This window comes from Cyprinus carpio, chromosome A18 (assembly GCF_018340385.1).
Source record: "Cyprinus carpio isolate SPL01 chromosome A18, ASM1834038v1, whole genome shotgun sequence".
NCBI classification, from domain to species: Eukaryota; Metazoa; Chordata; class Actinopteri; order Cypriniformes; family Cyprinidae; genus Cyprinus; species Cyprinus carpio.
In genome coordinates this window covers 5,315,548-5,336,764 of record NC_056589.1, presented here as the reverse complement: position 1 = coordinate 5,336,764, position 21,217 = coordinate 5,315,548, and the positions used below count along the sequence as shown (strand labels likewise).

The following is a 21,217-nucleotide window of genomic DNA, read 5'->3' as shown; positions in this document are numbered from 1 at the left end:
AGTTTCATGGTTTCAGTTAATAAGACATGCTTTTTAAGTAGCCAATTTGATTTAACCATTACACTGGAATCCAGAAGAAAAAAAAAAGTTTGGGAAAACATCCAACTGATTTCCTAGGGCACTACAAATGCAGGTCATATTACAAAATAATCTTTGTTTTTCTCATGTAGCTGGATTCTCCGCCCGTGACCCCTGTGCCGCTCCCCATCTCAAGGGCTAGCAGTGCAAGTTCAGCCCTCTCCTCCACCTCTAAAACCCCCACAACCCGACGGAGATCCCACAGTCAGCTGTCCACAGGTGAGCAAAGAGAAAAACACCCACAGTTTCACTGTAAAACCAACGGTCACATGATGCAGAGATACCTGCTTATATAAGACTCTGATATAATAATCCATTAATCTCATAAACACACCCTTGATAAATATAGCATCTGACGTGGAGCATTGAGTACAGGTCACACTGTGTGAAGGGGACGTCTGTTCTTTGCATTGTGACGCTGTAATTGGTTGGTTTCCAGATAGACAGGTAGACAGAAGCAGCCCATTGGTTGGGGACAGTGGGCAGGTAGGTGGGGTTTTATGTGGTTGGTCGCTTGGCATGAACTGCTCAGCATGGCATGGTGCCCCAAGTGTCACCTCGTCAACGCCCATCCATCTAACACAGCGCCTTTAAACCCAGGAAGCTTTGTGTGTGTGTGTTAGAGCTTAGATTCTCTGCCCGAGCCCGATATTTCCCGCAACCGTCCTCGGGCCGGGTCGGGTCGGGCCCTTGATAAATGCGCAGCGTCTCGTCCACTCGCATTCGCAGTCTCGCACGCGTGACGCATCACACCTGCTGTGCGTGCTGTACTATTCAGTAGCTTAAGTGCCACATGGAGCTTGAAGAATCAAAGAAAAAAAATTAAAACAGGAGAATTAACTTTGAGCAAGTTTGGAGGAAAAATCGGAGGTATGGAAACAGTTTAAACTAGTCGTGGGGAGTGACAACATATGTGTTGGCTTTGTCTCGTGCATAAAAATGCGGCACGCTGCTTGCCTATGGACAGCAAAAAAAAAAAAAAAACCGGTCTAGGCCATCTTTTTTCTGTGTTCATCATTGTTCACTGTTTATCTTTTTATTTTTATTTTTTACGTTTCTTCATTCGGAATTTCAGATTCATTTACGATCCATCAGTTATATCTGAATAAACAAACAACGCAGTTTACATGCTTCTTCCTTGTCGTATTATTCATTAAGATCATAATAAAAAAATGCACGCACAATTATGAACTTGATAAATGTTACAGATATGTTACTATGCACAAACAAATGCCTTTCAACTTACATGTGCAAAATTCAGAATTAAATGAATGTGCTGCAATTTGTACAAAAGAGTCTGTAGTAGCATACGTGTTTTAGCCATTAAATAAGCACATTTAGTTTCAAGTTTAAGTTTTGTTTTGAAGAAAGATTTTTTCTTTAAATGTGAATTTCGTTTAGTATAAATTGTATCTTAATTTTTAATACATTTTTCATCAACCAATTGCCTGGATTTAATACATAAAAAAGCAATATAGCAGACAATAAAATAATGACATGGAGGCGCCGGCGCGCCACGGTCACACATACACATTTAAAACTCACCGAATTTACAAAGTCACATCTTGCTTGTTGCTCACACACATATTATGTTGAAATAACAATATTTTGAAGTAACATTATTAATAATAATTAATCTTTAAGAATATTTAATTGAATGCTGAATGTTGTGCTTGTTCAATTTAATAAAATTAAAACTTTAATTATGATAATTAAAATAATTGAATATTTAATATTGAGTGGCCAATTTTTGCTCATTTATTAATAGTATTTATATAATACATATATAATTGCGCAGCTCCCCCTGTAGCCTAAATGATGTAGCACAGCAGCACCTGCGTTAAAAAAAAATCTGGCGCCGCCCCTGGTTATAACGGCCCACATATTAAAAATGGTCGGGTTTATATCGGGCTCGGGCTCATAATTACAGTGAACGTGTCGGGCCGGGCCGGGCTCGGACACAACGTGCTCGGGCTCGGGTAGGGTCGGGCTTGATTTGTTGGGCCCGATCTAAGCTCTAGTGTGTGTGTGTGTGTGTGTGTGTGTGTGTGTGTGTGTGTGTGTGTGTGTGTGTGTGTGTGTAAATTGATATCAGCTGCTGTTTTGTTCTTGTCTTTTTAGTTTTGTTTGGCCTTGTACAAGCTTTACTGTATTTGTCCAGTTGATTTATGTCAATTGTCTTGTGATTTTTGCAACTGTGCACTGTGTTCACTGTTTGTCTTTAAGTGTGTGTGAGAGAGATAGTGGTGAAAATATTTTTGTTGTTTTTATATCTTCACCTACGGCTCTGCTTTTGATTGGCTGGGCTGCACTGTGGTGGTGACAGAGGATACTGTTTATTCTTGTGACAAATATGATTTAAAGGGATAGTTCACCCAAAAATTAAAATGACCCCGCTCACCCTCAAGCCGTCCTAGGTGTATATGACTTTCTTCTTTCAGACGAATACAGTCAGAGTTATGGTTAAAAATGTCCTGGCTCTTCTTAGCTTTATAATAGCAGTGAATGGTTACGTCCTACATCCTCCGCTGGAACAACACTCTCTTGTGTACATGCGTACCAGTTAGTGTAAGCTAGAGATTATGGTTTATAAAGTTTTAAATATGGATATTTTTCTTACACAAACACATCGCTTCGCTTCAGAAGGCCTTTATTAACCCCCTGGAGCTGTGGAGTACTTTTATGATGGATGGATGCACTTTTTTGGGCTTCAAAATCTCCCTTTGCTGTCATTATTAAGCTTGGAAGAGCCAGGGCATTTTTTAATATAACTCCAATTGCATTCGTTTGAAAAAAGAAAGTCATAGACGCCTAGGATAGCTTGAGGGTGAGTAAATTTCATTTTTGGGTTAACTATCCCTTTATCTGTTATCATGTGAGGATAAATGATTCACAGAAATGTTCAGTACTGATTATGGTAGCTCTGTTCTAAGCTGCCTTCTGATAAAACAAGATGAATATTCAATGTGAAAATATTTGACAAGCAACATGTTAATGTTAATGCATCTGTTCAGAATGAAATGCACTTTATTTTTCAAAAATCTCTTTTCCATGAAACTGCAAAGAAAACTGGCCAACCATTAGGATTTTTACTTTTGTTCATGTGCCCGGAGACACTGCAATTGGATAGAACTTTGACTTGTTGACGCCAAATAATTATATAATTCAAAGTGACTGATTTGGAATGACAGCGATCAGACTTGACTTATAATTAATTTTAATGTTAGCATGTTGCTAACGTTCCTGTTCACACCAACATGAATGTTCTGGATAATTTTGGTCAGATTTTTGCATGTGATTTTTGTTTTCAGACCAATGCAGTTTCACTCTCTGACAGTAGGTGGCGTTTAAGGGCCAGCAGAAATACAGTGGCACACAAAGCAGAACTGCTCACAGATACAAGAGTACAGAGAAAGAGATTCTTCCTCTGCTATTCACTGTTGCTTGGCAAAATACACTGTTCATTTAGTTTTGTCTAACAACAGCAGCTCTGAGAAAAACCCCAAATCTTATTGGCTGGACAGTTCTCTTCGCGATGCAATGGAAAAGATGATAGAATGCATCACGCTAAAAAAAAAAGTTGTAGTGACTGCATAAATCAAACAATTTTTAACACAGACTTTTCACACTTAATATTCGTCTTGGTGTGAACGGCAATCTTATATTTTCTGTAAAGGCTACACATGAAGCTGCCTTTAAATTTTGTCCAAAACTGCCAGCATCATTAGGTTGTGTTTGTGTTGAAATGATTTAAAATGTCACCCACGGTGAAAATAGTGTGCGCAAGTTGCAGTAAGATAGTAAGTGAAATCTAAATGGAAGATGATGATTCTGTTGTTGCTCTATTGTGTGGTTTCCATAGCAACAACATGCTAGTCCAGGAAAAACTTCATGAATTAGTCATGATTGTGCATGTAATTCCCACACTTATTATTTCATTTACAGGACGAACGAAGTTGATGGCGTGAGGAAAACCTCTTGACCAATCAGCTCCTTTCTTGAATGAACCAATGGAAGACTTTGATTGCTGCAGGGGAGAAGCTTAACTGGCAAATCAGGGTTGATGTTGGGAACTATGATGGCTGAAGTGAGGTTCCTTTTGATCAGAATGACTTGATGTATTTTTACAGTGACGATACGTGATTGAAACCGGTCAACACTCCCGCTGACCTCTCGACAACACCTGCTGCCTCAGGATGAGAAGATACTTCTGTTATGGCAAAGTATTTCTGGACAATAACGCACTTTAGTCTAGTCTAGGCTGTCATTTGTAATGTTAATGTTATGTAAATGCAATTGGTTTCTAGAAGCTTGAATGTACATGTATGTATATATTCATGTGTCTGAGCAAGATTTTAATTTTTATTCCTTGATCTTGAAGAGATTGCTTTTCTTTTTCTTTTTCTTTTATTTTATGCAAGAACAAGTAAAAATTTCACAACCCATAAGCTTTGAACAATTCTGTGTTTCATAGTGGCAATAAGAAATAATGCAAATGTTGAAATCTCAGTAGCATTTTGTGTTTTTGTACAGTATATAGAAACTTGAAGGCTGTTGAAAGCCGGACCGTCTTCCTGATCCATGCATGCGTTCAGTGCTCAGTTTTTGTGCAGTGCAGTCAAACCATGATGGTATACAGTGTTTGCTAAACAGGGCGAGGACTAGATCTGTATATAGAGGTGCATTCCATGTGACCCCACACTGACACAACACTACTAACGCTCATCTGGAACTGTTTCTGGGGGCTTGCTTGCTTGATTGTATTTACATTGGTGTAGGTTTGTATGCAGTTTTGTTTTTGTACATTGTTTTTAATAAATGCTCCAAACCAAAATTTGGGCGAAATTATTCAAATGTACTTTTTTTGCTCATGTAAAATAAATATTTGTTAGTTTAGTGAAAAAAAAAAATTCATAAGATAGCTCATAGTATAGATGCACATTGGACATCTATTGAACGATTTATGGTGTTCATCTCTTTTCTAGTAAGGCATTCCTTTTTAACATGTATTTTTAATTACTGGCTATAAGGATAATTATTAATACTTAATAACATAATCATACAATTTATATAAATAAATAAAAAAAATGCAAATACAAACATGTATGTATATAATATATATATATAAAATGTGTATATATATGTATATATATATATATATATATAAGTATGTATATATATATGTATGTATATATATGTATATGTATATATATATGTATGTATATATATGTATATATATATATGGATATGTATATATATATATATATATGTTATATATATATGTATATATATGTATATATTGTATGTATATGTATATATATATATGTATATGTATGTATATATGTTATATGTATATGTATATATATGTATATATATATATGTATATGTATATTATATATATATATATATGTGTATATATATTATATATACATATATGTGTGTGTATGTGTGTGTATTTTATAATATGTATATATGTATGTATATATATGTATATATATATGTATATATGTGTATGTATATGTATGTATGTATATGTATATGTGTATATATATGTATATGTATATATATGTATATGTATATGTGTATATATATGTGTGTATATGTGTATATATATGTATATATGTATATGTATATATATATATGTATATGTGTATGTGTATATATATATGTGTGTATACATATATGTATACATATATGTATATTATATATATACTATATGTGTGTGTGTGTGTGTGTGTGTATTTTATAATATGTATATATGTATGTATATATTATATTAATGTGTGTATATATATATATATATATATATATATATATATATATAATATATATATATGCATGCATGTATATATATGCATGCATGTATAGTAAAACAATACATTTCCTGAGAATTTATAATGTAGTTTATTATAAAAGGTATTTTAAGAAAGACTGCTGTCACTTGACAATCTTATATACACAGGCATCACAGTGCATGTTATTTTTACGCTAGCCATTTCTCAAGCATCCACAATTTATTTTCCAAAAGAGTGATCCAGCACATCATGCCATTTATAAAAAAAAAATAAATTTTTAAAGTATACCCAGTGCAATCAACTATCCATATATGTGAAAAATGACTATTACAAATGGAAGCACATATCTTATTTACAAAATGAGATGATCCAGATACATTCTTCAGTAAATGGCAGTGTTTCATGTCAAATACAATAAAACAAACTTCAATAAAACTCCATATTTGCATTCCGCACCATTTGCTCACATGGATGCTGTTATAATGTAGTAAATCTGACTTCATGTTATCAGCTCACCGACTGCCAGGTCTTGAGTGATGAGAGTGTCTCAGCATCTGTGTTTGTGTTTATATACTGTACAGTGTCTCAAACAGCAGACTGGAGTTTGCTCACGTTTCTCTGATGCATACTGTGATGTCTGACCAGCTCATCTGAGCGGGCGAACTTCTTCTGACAGCTGGGCCAGCGGCACGTGAACGGCTTCTCACCTGACAACCACAAGAGACACAACACAGCAACACATTTTATTGATGTGCTGTAATAAAATCAATGTATATGCAACAAATGGATCAAATGGTTTTTGAGAAATCTGGAAAAAATCTTACGCACTTGTTTTACCTGTATGAGTCCGAGTGTGAGTCTTGAGATGGTCCGAGCGTGAAAACTTTCTTTGACACGTGTCGCACTGAAAGGGTTTGACGCCTACGGGAGCAAAGCAGGAGACAGAGAGACAGCTCAGGTGGGCTTCTCATACTTTACACAAGTGACAGCTGGAATTAGTGGGTGGGGCAATCTTAATCTAAAGCATCTGATTGGACAAAAATTTGGATAAGCCCCTAAATTCAAGATGAGTCACCGATATTTTTGATCTGTTTTCTCAGAAGAGAAGAATTTTGAAGACATGAATTTTACAGTCTAATAGCTTTTAATGCTAAAAGTATATGAACCTTTGACTGATCAGCAGTTCTTAAAAGAACCAATTTTTCTTTGTGTGAAGATCATTTGAATAATATAAATAACTTTTTGCCACTATAAAGAATTCCACATTTTGTGGAATTAAAAGTTTCCATAGATGTTAAAGGATCTTCATGGAACCATCAATGCCAATGAAGAACTTTTATTTTTACAAGTGTAGCACATTAATGACCAGAACTGCTGTCCTGGAGTGTTCTGAAGAGCAGAGCCGTGTCTAACCTGTGTGTCTGCGCTGGTGTCTCTTGAGTTGGTCAGATCTGGAAAACCTGCGGCCACAGCCTGTGTAGTCACACTGATAGGGCTTCTCACCTGCACACAGAGAACAGCATCCGTCCATCACTGACAATATGTGTGTGAACGTGACTGTAGTCTTCCACAAGGGGGCGCCATTTGAATTGAGCATTTATAGTGTCATAAATCATACATTTATCTGTAAAACTGTACATGCCATGAGGTCACAAATTACTCACTCCAGATGTTTCACAGTAAATTTTGTGATTCTTGTGCAACTGAGAGGAGGCTCTTAAAAATAATTTACTATAGTAACATTACACCAAAATACAGGTGTCATAAAGAAATGAATCAAAAACGACAGAAAGACTGACAGCTTTTTACACAGTTTAAAGATCCCATATTGCTCTATTATTGTTTTACTGTAGTATTATAATCATGATCACCATGGTTTATTAAAATTATTTTATATAAAATTTCCAGCAATGAACATTTACATTTTTTAATTTAGCAGACATTTTTATCCAATGGAATGTACAATGCAGTTTCTGTCATATAATTAGGGCTGGACGATTAAAATTTATATTAAGATTTATTTCTTAATTTCTGTCGAAACAATATAATTGCCATATAATCACCATTACTGAAAAAAAATATTGTTATATTGATATTGAATTATTGTCCAGCCCTAAGTATAATTAATTCTAATATTAACAATAATAGAAATAGATCAGTTTCTGTAAACACTTTACAATCAAGTCCCATTAGTTACTAACATGAAGTTGTAGGTTTGGGAGGGGTGAACCCATTTTTCTAATATTTTCTTAATAATAATAACTGTCCTGCAATGACTAATGTTTACAGTAAAGTGTCTTCTTCAGGGTGTGGCTTAGACATTACAGTCATGTTGCTATAGTGATGCCTCCTAAATGAACCGATGTTTACTTCTAGAGGAGTGTGTGTGTGTGTGTGTGTGTGTGTGTGTGTGTGTGTGTGTGTGTGTGTGTGTGTGTGTGTGTGTGTGTGTGTGTGTAATAACTTGTTATCAGACTCACTCTGTCACTAGAATAAAGTCAGACATTCCTGAGAATCCTGGAATTCAAATGTCCAGGGACCTGATCTCTTGAATTTTTATTTGTGGACCGGATCTATGTTTCTGAGCTATGGAGGAATTTTCACATCTTCTAATTTAATTCCTTGCCATCAATTTCTCTTATTGGAGGTCTGAAAAAAATTGATTCTCGTATGAATTATGGCTTTGTTATGCGTGTTGCATAACACTGTAAATCTCACCTGCTGTTCTTTTAAAGAGAAAAAAAAGATCTCAGTTTAGACCATAAAAGCGGCTTGGACTGTTTGTGACCCCAAGGTGAAACTGGATTTTCTTTGGTGGCATCTCACCTGTGTGTTTCCTGCCGTGCATCTGCAGGTGGGACAGTTTGAAGTATCTCTTACTGCAGCCCGGGTAAGAACACATGAAAGGCCGTTTCTCACTGCTCTCTGATGATTTATTAGAGGGAGTGATGCCTGGTACACTCCGCACATCCTGGAGAAAAAAAAAAAACAGGGAATAATTGGCAATCAACAAACTCTATTTGCCAATTCTGCTGCATTTCGAATCTTTGTTTGTTTAACTTCTGAGTTACCAAACCCCTGATGAGTTGTGCATCTGAACAAACCCTCTTATCTTGTGGCCTGTTAAATATCTATTTAGCTTTTAAAAGCCTTTAGAGGAATGCTTTAAACTAAAGTTATAAACATACATACATGCACACTATTCCCTGGACAGTATCAGCTTTCTCAAGCTCTGATGGATGTTGATTCAGAGCAAACACACACTACAGACTGAAGTAGTGTCAGACTTTTTTTTTTTCCTGCTCTCTCACTCTCTCTCTCTCTCTCTCTCTCTCTCTCTCTATACATACATAGTGTTTATTATAAGTAATAAATACTAACAGTATATATATACAGTGCCTTCTCAAAAAATTAGCATATTGTGAAAAAGTTCATTATGGTTCCATAATGTAATGATAAAAATTAAACTTTCATATATTTTTAGATTCACTGCACATCAACTGAAATATTTCAGGTCTTTTATTGTTTTAATAAGTGATGATTTTGGCATACAGCACATGAAAACCCAAAATTCCTATCTCAAAAAATTAGCATATTTCATCTGACCAATAAAAGAAAAGTGTTTTTTAATACAAAAAAAGTCAACCTTCAAATAATTATGTTCAGTTATGCACTCAATACTGGGTCGGGAATCCTTTTGCAGAAATGACTGCTTCAATGCGGCGTGGCATGGAGGCAATCAGATAGCCCGTGGCACTGCTGAGGTGTTATGGAGGCCCAGGATGCTTCGATAGCGGCCTTAAGACTCATCCAGAGTGTTGGGTCTGCGTCTCTCAACTTTCTCTTCACAATATCCCACAGATTCTCTATGGGGTTCAGGTCAGGAGAGTTGGCAGGCCAATTGAGCACAGTAATACCATGGTCAGTAAACCATTTACCAGTGGTTTGGGAGGGTGAGCAGGTGCCATGTCGTGCTGAAAAATGAAATCTTCATCTCCATAAAGCTTTTCAGCAGATGGAAGCTTGATGAAGTGCTCAAAATCCATCCTGATAGCTAGCTGCATTGACCCTGCCCTTGATAAAACACAGTGGACCAACACCAGCAGCTGACATGGCACCCCAGACCATCAGGAAGGGGATATACCAAATGTGGGTACTTGATCTGGACTTCAGGCATTTTCTGGCATTTCCTTCTCCCTCATCTTCCTCCAGACTCTGGCACCTTGATTTCCGAATGACATGCAAAATTTGCTTTCATCATGAAAAAAGTACTTTGGACCACTGAGCAACAGTCCAGTGCTGCTTATCTGTAGCCCAGGTCAGGCGCTTCTGCAGCTGTTTCTGGTTCAAAAGCACACGCCTGCTGTGAACGGTGACTCTGTTGTTTCTACTCCAGACTCAGTCCACTGCTTCCGCAGGTTCCCCAAGGTCTGGAATCGGTCCTTCTCCACAATCTTTCCTCAGGGTCCGGTCCCCTCTTCTCGTTGTGCAGCGTTTTTTTTGCCAGGGACTTTTTCCTTCCCACAGACTTCCCACTGAGAAGGGATACAGCACTCTGGGAACAGCCTATTCGTTCAGAAATTTCTTTCTGTGTCTTACCCTCTCGCTTGAGGGTGTCAATGATGCCTTCTGGACAGCAGTCAGGTTGGCAGTCTTACCCATGATTGCGGTTTTGAAAAGTAAAGGAACCAGGCTGGGAGTTTTTAAAAGCCTCAGGAATCTTTTGCAGGTGTTTAGAGTTAATTAGTTGATTCAGAAAGAAATTAGGTTAATAGCTCGTTTAGAGACACCTTTTCATGATATGCTAATTTTTTGAGATAGGAATTTTGGGTTTTCATGAGCTGTATGCCAAAAATCATCAGTATTAAAACAATAAAAGACCTGAAATATTTCAGTTGGTGTGCAAAAGAATCTAAAATATATGAAAGTTTAATTTTTATCATTACATTATGGAAAATAATGAACTTTTTCACAATATGCTAATTTTTTGAGGAAGGACCTGTATATATATAAATAAATATCAAAAATAACAAATAATAACAACACAATTTATAGAATCCAATCTGTGTGTGTACAGGTAGAAATGATATGTCTCTCTGTGTTTGAGTAAGTGTGTTTTGGAAAGGTAAGGAAAGTGTTTTTGCGATCACCCCCCTGCACTCAGCTCCTGCAGACGCATGTGTGTGTATGTTATACCTAATAACCCATTCTGTAAACCAACACAAATCCAAAGACAGAGAGCAGTTACACCTCACAGAGAGCAGAGAGACAGAGACCGCTCAAAAAAACAACACAAACTACCCACAATGACATGTATTAAAAACAATTTGCCCTAAAACAACACAAACTTCCCACAGTGCTTTGGGGGCAATACCCTTTGCCCTTCAGCTAGCGTACAGATGAGAGAGTAAAAATAACGTGCGCTGGAAAGGAAAGTTTGAAGGTAAAGGAAAGGAAGATGGGATGGGATGGGATGGGAAGGGATGGGAAGGGAAGGGAAGGGAAAAGAAGAACGGGAAGGGAAGGGAAGGGACGGAAGGGAAGGGAAGGGAAGGGAAGGGAAGGGAAGGGAAGGACGGGAAGGGAAGGGGAAGGGAAGGGAAGGGAAGGGAAGGGAAAGGCAGGGCAGGGAAAGGAAAGGAAAGGAAAGGAAAGGAAAGGAAAGGAAAGGAAAGGAAAGGAAAGGAAAGGAATTCAAATGATTTGGAATTCTTTTTAAAAGCACAAGTGTTGATATGAGACTGAGACTGTACCTCTTTATGCTGGGTGTCAGTGAGCTGACGGGATTCCAGGTAACACATTCCAACTGAGACGCCATTTGGTAGAGATTATCACTGCCAGGGCAGAAGACATAAATCACAGTCATGTGACCTCACTTTCACTGCTCAACTTCTCAACAAGCACAAAAAAAGGGGGGAGACACCAAAAATATGGAAGGAAAAAAGCAATAGACACATAGAAAGAAACTTAGAATTTAGTTTTTTAAGACAATATTTTTTTTTCATGCAGTGTTATTTTTCTGGTTTCTAGGCTGATTAGAAGTGCAGACATGTCTCTTTCTAATCATCACCACTGATTCATAACTGTTTTCTGAGGAAGCAGCACAACTGGAGGCTTGTTTGGCACTGTGGAAACACACACATCGCTGCGTTTCACCACATGTTGTGAAGTGTTGCGTCTCAGCCAGCTCTCACGTGGTCCTGGCTGGCGAGTCGAGTGCCTGGCACAGTCACGTAATAGTGTGATGTCACAGAGATTTCTGGGTATTGTGCGAAGGATTTGGGGAAATGATCTTGACTCATATGCTGTCTGTCCCTTTTCTGTGGGCTGAAGTAGCAGTTTTTGAAGGTCAGCCAGTTTCTTTGAGATACAAAATGTATTAAGATATACACTATTGTTTATTATTATTTAACAATAATAATGATGATCTAATACTAGTTATTGTAGTTATAATTATTTAGTTAGTTATACCCCTTAAAAATATAAACATAAAAATAATAATAACAAATTTTCACAATATAACATACCAAAAAAAAATATAAAAAAATATAATATAATATAATAATCGGAAAATAAAGAAGTCATGGTGGTGTTTCATTATTACTTTATGATTGGTTGCCACATTGCTTCCCAATAAACTGCTTTCCATTACAGCTCATACCAGTGTTTCAAAATGCAAAAGACAGTTTCTATGCCAAACACTGATGAAAAATAATGTGGAATTTCCCTTTTCGTTCCCTTATAATCTCACTTTATTGGCAAGAAATTGAGGTTTGTGAGGTCACCGGAACACCACAACAGTATCAGGTTGATGCAGTGTGTTTGAGTGAAGGATCAAAAAAGGACACTAAAGACTGGCGTTATGATGCTGAAAATTCTGCTTTGATCACAGAAATAAATTACATTTGAAAATATATTCAAATAGAAAACATTTATTTTCAATTGTAATAATATTTCAAAATATTAGACTTTTGAAAACTGTAGTTTTGAATGGTAGTGTCAATTGTTATATACTGATATTCTGGTTTCCTCTCCTCTCCTTATAATAAAGTTCATCTTTTGAATACATAACTCTTTCTCTCCATCCTCTCGTGTCTCATGGGAGGGCCAGGCAGAGAAGGGGAGAGGAATTTGGAGGAAACGGGCAGTAGATCACTGTGAGTGTATTTTGGCCTGCTGAGAGCTGCTGTGTAGATCTTAACCTTTGTGCAAAAAGCAAGACTCACTGCAGACTTACTCAGGATTTAACTGAGCCATCCAGACTGGGACTCACTGACACTCAATTTCAGTCACTCAGAAACCAGACGGGGCTGACACAAATCAGCAATATACATATTTTACTTCTTACACTAACTAATGTGCCTTTTTTAAAGAATGATACAAGTTCAAGTTCAGCTCTATCAACAGGATATACTGTATGACGTGTTGTTAATTACCACAGAAAAGAAACCATAAAAACAGCAACAAAAAAAATGTAGTATGACACATACAATAGAGATCTATGGGGCAAAGCACTGCATGGGAAAAACCATTAGAAAATATTATTATTATATTTTATATTATTATTATTAATAATAATATATATTATTTCAAACAAATATCAAAAACTATCTGAATAGTATTAGCATGTAAGTGTATTGGTTTTTGGCAGATCTACTATGCTGCTGCTGAGTCAGTATGGACTTTCTACTGCCAATAAATACACAACTGTGAGCATGTAAGATATGCTGCTGCTGCTGCTGCATGAATAGACACTCATAATTACCGTAAAAGATCTAGACAGGTGGAGCTGGAGGAGGTGGAGGGCTTTAGAGCACGAAAAGTCAATTATGTAAATGATAGCAAATGATGGTCCTCATAGCAGATTGGATGTTAAGGACCAACTAAGGCAGGGGTGTCAAACTCAGTTCCTGGAGGGCCGGAGCCCTGCAGAGTTTTGTTCCAACCCTGCTCCAAAACTCATACCATGTAGTTTTCAAATAAGCCTGAAGGACTTGATTAGTTGTATCAGGTGTGTTTCATTAGGGTTGAATCTAAATTCTGCAGGGCTACGGCCCTCGAGGAATTGAGTTTGACACCCCTGGACTAAGACAATGTGATTTGTGCAAAGCACTAAATAAATTTGACTCGATTTGACATATTAGACTGTACCATGTAGAGCAGTGGTCTCCAACCCTGCTCCTGGAGAGCTACCGTCCTACAGATTTCAGCTCCAACCCCAATCAAACACACCTGAAGCAGCTAATCAAGGTGTTCAGGTCTACTTGATAATTACAGACAGGTGTGTTGGAGTAGGGTTGGAACTGAAGTCTGCAGGACGGTAGCTCTCCAGGAGCAGGGTTGGAGACAACTGATGTAAAGTGACTAAACTAGATATATGTGTTAACATGGCACTAATTTGCATTGTTGTGTACTGTTAATATATATCCAATTTACTATATAAGGTTAATATATAAGTTTTAAACACCTGTCATGGCCATGTAAAGCCAGTACAACATTTGTGTTTCATATGACATGAGAAAGGGAAATTATGTTACGCAAAAAAAAGAAGTATATCCTCCTAACACTAAAAACAATCATTTAGATCGTTGTTCTTAATTTTTATTTTATTAATTTTTTTTTTGACTCAAGACTGCCATTGTCCACAATAACATTTGAAGGCCCCATGAACTTTCCGTTTTTTTACCCACTATTTCTACACTATAAAATATTTTAGAGCTACAAAAATGGATAACATGGCCATGCAGTTATAATATTTAAAACAATTTGCATGATCCATGGGAATTCTGGTTCTTCAAAGGCAAAAACAGCTGTTGAAGGGTGAATTGGAATAAAAAAAAAAAACTTGATTTTTAGTAGACTATATTAAAGGAGTCATGAAACAGAAAACCAAAGTGTCCTTGACATTTACGCATATTAGGGTTGTGACGTAGCCTACTATTTATACGCACTTTCATGAGATCGTGTTAAATTTTTCCACCTGTTAATCGACGTGTGACAACACGGTAATACCGATATCACAGTGGGGGTGGGGGCATTCCCTCTTTTTCTCACTTTCCTTCACTTTTAAATAGCTTGTAAAAGCGGCGTGCACATTTTACTTTCACTTTCGAATTAGCAGCAGTTCGGTGACAATTGCTTGAATGCAACAACAAAATACGTCAAACTCACTTAAGCCTATATATAAAACAGAACTTTTATTAACAAAACCGCATTCAGATTTTAATTGTAGTGTCTGTTCTTTTACTGAACTAAATAATTTTTTATAATTACAAAAAATCAAAATGACGGTGGGGGTCGGTGCCGAAGTGGGCAAGTAACGTAAACGCTGTTACTGCTTAATACCGGTATCACCGTCAATACCGTCTATCGCAACAAGCCTAACGCATATAAGAAGTTTCTATACAATAAAAACATTCTTCTAGTTCACTTGCATCTCTGAAAGAGGCAACATTCCTTGAAATGTGTGTTCATGATGGAGAGTGAAAATTAGGATAGAAAATGATCATCTTTACAAATATTTGAACTATTTTGATGCAAAAACTTCATAAGCTAACCACTAGAAACATAAAATTCCATGACCCTTTTAAAGCCTGTTTGTCTTATTTTCAATTATTTTAGGTCATTTTTAGCAACCCCTTGGAAGTTTGCTGAGGCCCCCTAGTTGAGAACCACAGATTTAGACAATATACGGCCTAACATTTCTCATTTTGAACCCTCCAGAATGCCTTTGAGATTTCTGCATGTTTTTGCAGACTGAGGGACAAGCAGAAATTGTTTTCTGTGGCACGTCTCAGAAGCTGTTGTTAGATAATATCCAGGAATATCCCTTTATTTCAACAGGTGCATAAACAATTCGGCGTATTTTTGTAACTTCTTGTAATTCGTGGCTGCTGCCTCTATGATGCAATTTACTGCACTTTTATTGTTTTTATTCCATGCATGATGAATCACACCTTGGGAGTTATTAACTCATTAATAATGCAAGTAAAGTTTCAAAACTCATAATAAGGAAATCATGTAATGCTTAATTACATCTCTTATTACACTAACAATCAATGGTAAAGAAGGTACCTGTTGAAGCTATTTCTCAAAAGACTGTCTGGAGGACTGTGGCATCCGTAGACAGGCGGTGGGACGGAGTACTGCTGCTCACCTGCATATTCACAAAATCAAAGCATGTATATCAGCAATATCTGAAGGAAAGTCCTCTTCAAAGACCTCATACTGTACTTCAGTTTTCCTGTTTACAAGTGAAACAAAGCGTTTTACAGTAGAGCTAACAGAGAGTGCGGCTTCATCTTTACTGCGGTTATCCAAACAGCGCAGGGCTCCCTGCGTCCATAAAGAAGTCAGCAGGGTTTCTGAGAGCACTCGGTTCATTTCTTAGGGAATCAGTCCCTCAGCAGCACTAAACATTCTTCTCCACATCCACAATTCTGCTTCCTCCTCTCAGCTGCCCGAAAAAGAGTGCCGATAATTTATGCTTAATGAACTTAAAAACTGTCGCATACAGTGTTTTGAGTGTTTGAGGAAGGAGACAGAGAGGGAAAAAAAATCTGAATATTTACTGCCCTAACATTAAAACTCCATCTGACACTTAACCTGGAGACGATCCTTGCAGATACAGTGATCTCCAGATATCTATTCATCTTATTTGTCGTACTATACTTAAATACATATACAAATTCACTCTGTCCTGCACAGCCCTTCTGAAAAAAGAAGTACTCTTTAGCATACTTTTAAAAAGAGATCTTATTTATGGAAATAATATACTTTAAAACAATACACGGACACTTTTCGGATATCTAATTGCATGCCATTTGCAACTGAATGAAAATTTATCATAGCTTAATTTTATATTAATGCAATTAGTTAAATGTAAGAGTGATTTTTGTTTTGACTCACCAAGTTCGTTTTTACATGCAATTACTTCTATTGTCATTTGAAATATGGTTAAAATGTACTAACGATTGTACTGACAAGCATTTATGGTAAACTAAAGTACAGTTTAATATAATTTCTAATGAAAATTGCATGTCATGTATTTAAAAATATATATGTAATTAAACATTTTTGATGATGAAGTTGCAGTTTAGAACTTTTAAAATATAACTGTAAGATCTGTATATTTTAAATATAAATGTACCATCAAATAACACACTAGAGTTAAAATTATAATAAAGTACTTTACAAGTGCATGTATAGTAATAGCCATTGAAGCATGACAAAGGATTATCAAAACAAAATTTACTTTAAAATACAACCTTTAATTTTACATTACTACAACTTAAGTAAACTTAAGTACATTAAAAAACATGGTCAAGAAAGTGCACTCTTTTTAAGTACTTTTTATTTGATTAATCTGCTGTTAATAAATAAATAATTAATCTGCTGATAATATAATATAATATATAAAATTATTTATTGGCTGAAGTCTGTGATATTTGTAATAGCTCCGCCTCCACACACACCCCATTGGCTGAGTCTTTATTGCTTTCTTAGGCTGGTCAGGATGCTCAAACAAACAGTATTTACACTTTACATGTAAATCACCCTGCAAAAGACTTACTTATGTTTCCCTCATCATTTACTCATCATTTATTCAAAGGCATTCACTGCTTCAAATGCCACACTGAGAATATATTTTCCTTACCCATGCTGCTTTGGGAGGACATGGGATCCTCGTGTTTGAAGGTATCGTTGGGGAATGGTGGAGTGTGGTGAGCAGGTGTGTGTCCATAATTGGGAGCTCCATCTAATGCTACTGTACCATAACCTGAGAGAAAGAGACAAAGAAAAACCAAGAACGAATTAGTGTGTTTGTTCTCAGTGAAATCCAGATCTTCTCAGCTGACTTCATTCTTCCTACTGAAGAATAGCCAATTGTTCATTGTTTACAAGTGTAAAGAATTACAATAAAATTCGAACTAATGCAAGTAATCATCTGAAAATGACTAAATATAAACATAGAAAAGGTTCCATCAATACTCCTGACAAATTGTATTAAATACACATCCCTCTCCAACAGACTTATAATTCATCTGGTGCATAAACTCACTTGAGACCAATAAGCTTTTGCAATGAATCAATTTGTCGTTGTGACTTTTCCTAAAGTTCATCTAATGATAAATTAAAGAAGATACGTTCAGCCACTGAGCAAAAACACTACAGAAAATGTCATTTCATGCTTCTAAACTTTAAGAAAATTCCATCTGACTTTTTTTAATAAACACATTATCTCCAAAAAGTTTTTATTCGGTTGGTTTAATGTAAATTAATAATTTAACCCTTTAAGAAAAATTTTAATTGACTTTCCTTTAGAACATCAGCTGTGTTCCCAAATGTTTTAAGGAGGTCAGAAGTGCCCTTCATAAAAACAATCTGGCAACAGAGAGATCAAATGGAAGATCCAGGATGTTTATCAATCTGACGCAGCAGATATAAAGACTTCATGCAGAATGAGTTTCTTTAAAGCAGCTAAAACTGAGCACAATGGAAAAATATCAATTTCAGCTGAATAGTACGGTTTTGTATTTTTTACATTCAAATAAAAAAAAAAGTTTTTGATTTTCCTTGATTGTTAGATATGAATAATTGATTTAATAATACATTTAATATATCATTTATAATAAAATATAAAAATCATTTTAAAAATAAGTTTTCACTATTTAACTTAATTCAAATGCATCATTAATTTACTTTTCAGAAGTAATATTTTTAGGGTGATAAGAGATCCTCTCTGAGTAATTTGGTATCAACAGCTCTGTAACTTTACAATCACACACCAGCTTATTGCAAAATCTCAAACATCTCATGTCCACTCTGAAGTTTCATGTTTTTTTTTATGTTTTTGATACCAACAGCAGAGACTAACAGATTTTGTGGCTCATGACAGAGAGACTGTGAGCCACGAGCGGGACGGCTGTCTCACCCTGGGTGCGCGGGGCAGGAGGGCTGTCCATGCAGCCTGGCAGATAAGGCCCGCTGGAGAACATCCTGCTCTGGCTGGACGGAGAATCAGCAAACGGCCCATGCATCCCTGTGAGCTGCCCCGAGAAGTGCACGGTGAAGGCCCCCAAACCGCAGTGTGGATCCTCGTGAGGGTCTGTGGGCCCCCAAACCGGCTCCTGTTTGACAAAGGAGTGGGAGGGAAGAGATCCGTACGGGGAGGCAGGGTGAAAGTCCAGCATCGGTCCCCACTGTGGAGCTCCTCCGACGGGCAGGGAACAGTTTGCGTTCGGGACGGCTGGAAGCAGGGCGCTCAGGTCTCTGACGTCCGATCCCATCAGGCCACACGGCTCTGTCAGCATTTAGGAGGATTTTCTTTCCTGCGACACCCTTGAATATCTCCAGACTAGATTTCACGAAGAAGGTGTCCGGTTACAAGGTGTCCAGCAGAATGCGCGTTTATCTGCTTCTGAGATGGGAAGCACTGGTGAGGTGTTTGGAGCAATGCATGGGAGAGTTTGAGCAGGAGTAACTTCACTCTTGTACATTTGTCTGAGTCTGTCAGCTCTAAAAACCACCCCACCATCTCCAGAGGAGGAGTCAGAGCCCGGGGTTGTGAAAAAATCACTTCTTCTGTACCTTACTCATCTTTTACTCCACTTCTGACTAATGCCTGGATGTGTGTGTATGAATATGAGTGTGTGGGTGGCTGGGTGTGGGTGTTTGTTTGTTTAGTGAGCATGAAACCAAATTGTGTAAATGATCTTCCTCAGATAACTTGTTTTGTTAAATTAATCTAAATATACACTTAATTTCACTCAAATGTTTATTAAAGTTTTAAAGTTATACTTTTATAAATTGATGGTTCCATGTAGAACCTTTAACATCCATGAAAACTTTCCATTGCACAAAATGTTTTTTTTTTTTTTTTTTGTGGAAGTGTTCTTATAAGAACTGTTCACTGAATGGTTCTTTGAGGAACCTAAAATGGTTCTTTTGCAGAATAGCTGCAAAAACTCCCTTTTTGAAGTTTAATTTTTAAGAGCATATATAATAAGCCCACTCATTTCCCCATTTGCTTTTCCCTTGGATCTCTAATATAAGTGCATTATATGTTTGGAGTGTACTGAAATGAACGCAGATAAGGGTCTCCAACTGAAGTGCTGACTCTGTGTTCTCTGTGGGGAAGTATAAATGAGTGCTATCTTAGGGATTTGTGGTGTCAGAATGAAGATTCAATTAAGCTGATGGATGTGCACTGGGATTGGGCAACACTGTTGTGAAATACCAGCACCGTCTGTTGCCTGTTTGAAAAAACAAGAAATGTCAATGAAAGGCAAAAGGGGATTTTTTAATTTTGTTAGTAAAAACCTGATGCTTCCTCTAATATGACATTTGAACATTTAACTCATTTATGTATTTACATATACACACTAGTCTTAAACAATTATAATTTTTTTTAATGTATCTTCTGCTCATAATGGCTGCATTTATTTGATCAAAAACACAGAAGAAAACTGTAAAAAAAAAAAAAGAATTATATTATTAGTTTAAAATAAATTTTCTATTTGAATATATTTTAAAATGTAAGTTATTTCTGTGATGCAGAGCTGAATTTTCAGCATCATTCCTCCAGTCTTCAGTGTCACATGATCCTTCAGAAATCATTCTAATTCTGATTTGCTGCTTAAGAAACATTTCTGATTATTATCAATGTTGAATACAGTTTTGCTGTGTTATACTAAACCATGATACATTTTTTTCAGGATTCTTTGATGAATGAAGTTTAAAAGAACATCATTTATTTGAAATAGAAATCGTTTGTCACATTATATATGGCTTATAAATGTGTCACTTTTGATCAATTTAATGCACACTTATTGAATAAAAGTATTCATTTTATTAAAAATATATATATATTTGACTCTCAAACTTTTAATCTGCAGTGTATAGCCTAGCATATACATATAGTTATCTGCGCATGTTGTGAAGTTAGCTAAATTGTAAAAGTTATCAAATGTGGTTGAAATTGCTTGCTCTTGTTTAAGGCTTTTCAAATTAAAGTATGTTTTTTTTTACTTTGAAATATCAATTTCAAAGTCATTCTGGTGGTCACTGATTTCTAATAAGGCGCATGACTGTTGTTTCTTTCCCTTTGCTTCCCTCAAATGTCTGTTTCGGAAGTATGCAAGTTGGGCAAACAGGTACGAACCCTGTGTTCCATTCGGAAGAGCTCATCACTATGCCCTAATCCCTTCAAAGGGTTTACCCTCTGGAGTGAGAGTTTCGAAGGGTTGAAGGGTGTAGGGGACAAAACAACTCTCTTGAAGTGTCCTTCTGTGTAATCATCACGTGCCCACACGGAGGCGCCGTCATCATGCAAATAATCTGTG

General features: G+C 36.5%; 2 protein-coding genes across 6 annotated transcripts in view; one reads left to right on the top strand and one right to left on the bottom strand.

The window, feature by feature from the left end:
- LOC109073191 (kinesin-like protein KIFC3) overlaps window positions 1-4,926 on the top strand; it is a 39,898-nt gene extending 34,972 nt beyond the window's left edge. For 4 of the 5 annotated variants that reach the window (XM_042774857.1, XM_042774855.1, XM_042774858.1 and 1 more), the window contains 3 exons: window positions 171-297; window positions 518-564; window positions 4,024-4,926. In XM_042774857.1, coding sequence (XP_042630791.1) covers window positions 171-297; window positions 518-564; window positions 4,024-4,038 — 189 coding nt within the window. In that variant the 3' untranslated portion in view covers window positions 4,039-4,926. The remainder of the gene's footprint in view (window positions 1-170; window positions 298-517; window positions 565-4,023) is intronic. The other variant, XM_042774856.1, reaches the window with a different exon arrangement.
- Window positions 4,927-5,963: 1,037 nt separating this feature from the next.
- On the bottom strand, window positions 5,964-20,326 carry LOC109070572 (Wilms tumor protein homolog). The gene is made up of 9 exons (XM_042774710.1): window positions 18,808-20,326; window positions 17,530-17,652; window positions 15,948-16,029; window positions 11,451-11,707; window positions 9,812-9,861; window positions 8,700-8,889; window positions 7,287-7,376; window positions 6,702-6,794; window positions 5,964-6,580 (listed from the first exon to the last, which is right to left on the bottom strand). Exons 1-9 carry the CDS (start codon window positions 19,184-19,186, stop codon window positions 6,459-6,461), a joined length of 1,386 nt encoding a protein of 461 aa, XP_042630644.1. The 5' UTR covers window positions 19,187-20,326; the 3' UTR covers window positions 5,964-6,458.
- Between the last annotated feature and the right edge of the window lie 891 nt (window positions 20,327-21,217).

What these genes read in the sequence shown, in the direction of transcription:
- LOC109070572 (XM_042774710.1), bottom strand. Translation starts at nt 19,186, where the DNA reads ATGCTGACAGAGCCGTGTGGCCTGATGGGATCGGACGTCAGAGACCTG. An exon ending in GTCCTCCCAAAGCAGCATGG is followed by an intron (nt 16,030 to 17,529) that starts GTAAGGAAAATA and finishes GTGAATATGCAG; the next exon opens with GTGAGCAGCAGTACTCCGTC. An exon ending in TCCCTTCCCCTTCCCTTCCC is followed by an intron (nt 9,862 to 11,450) that starts GTCCTTCCCTTC and finishes ATGGAGATGAAG; the next exon opens with ATTTCATTTTTCAGCACGAC.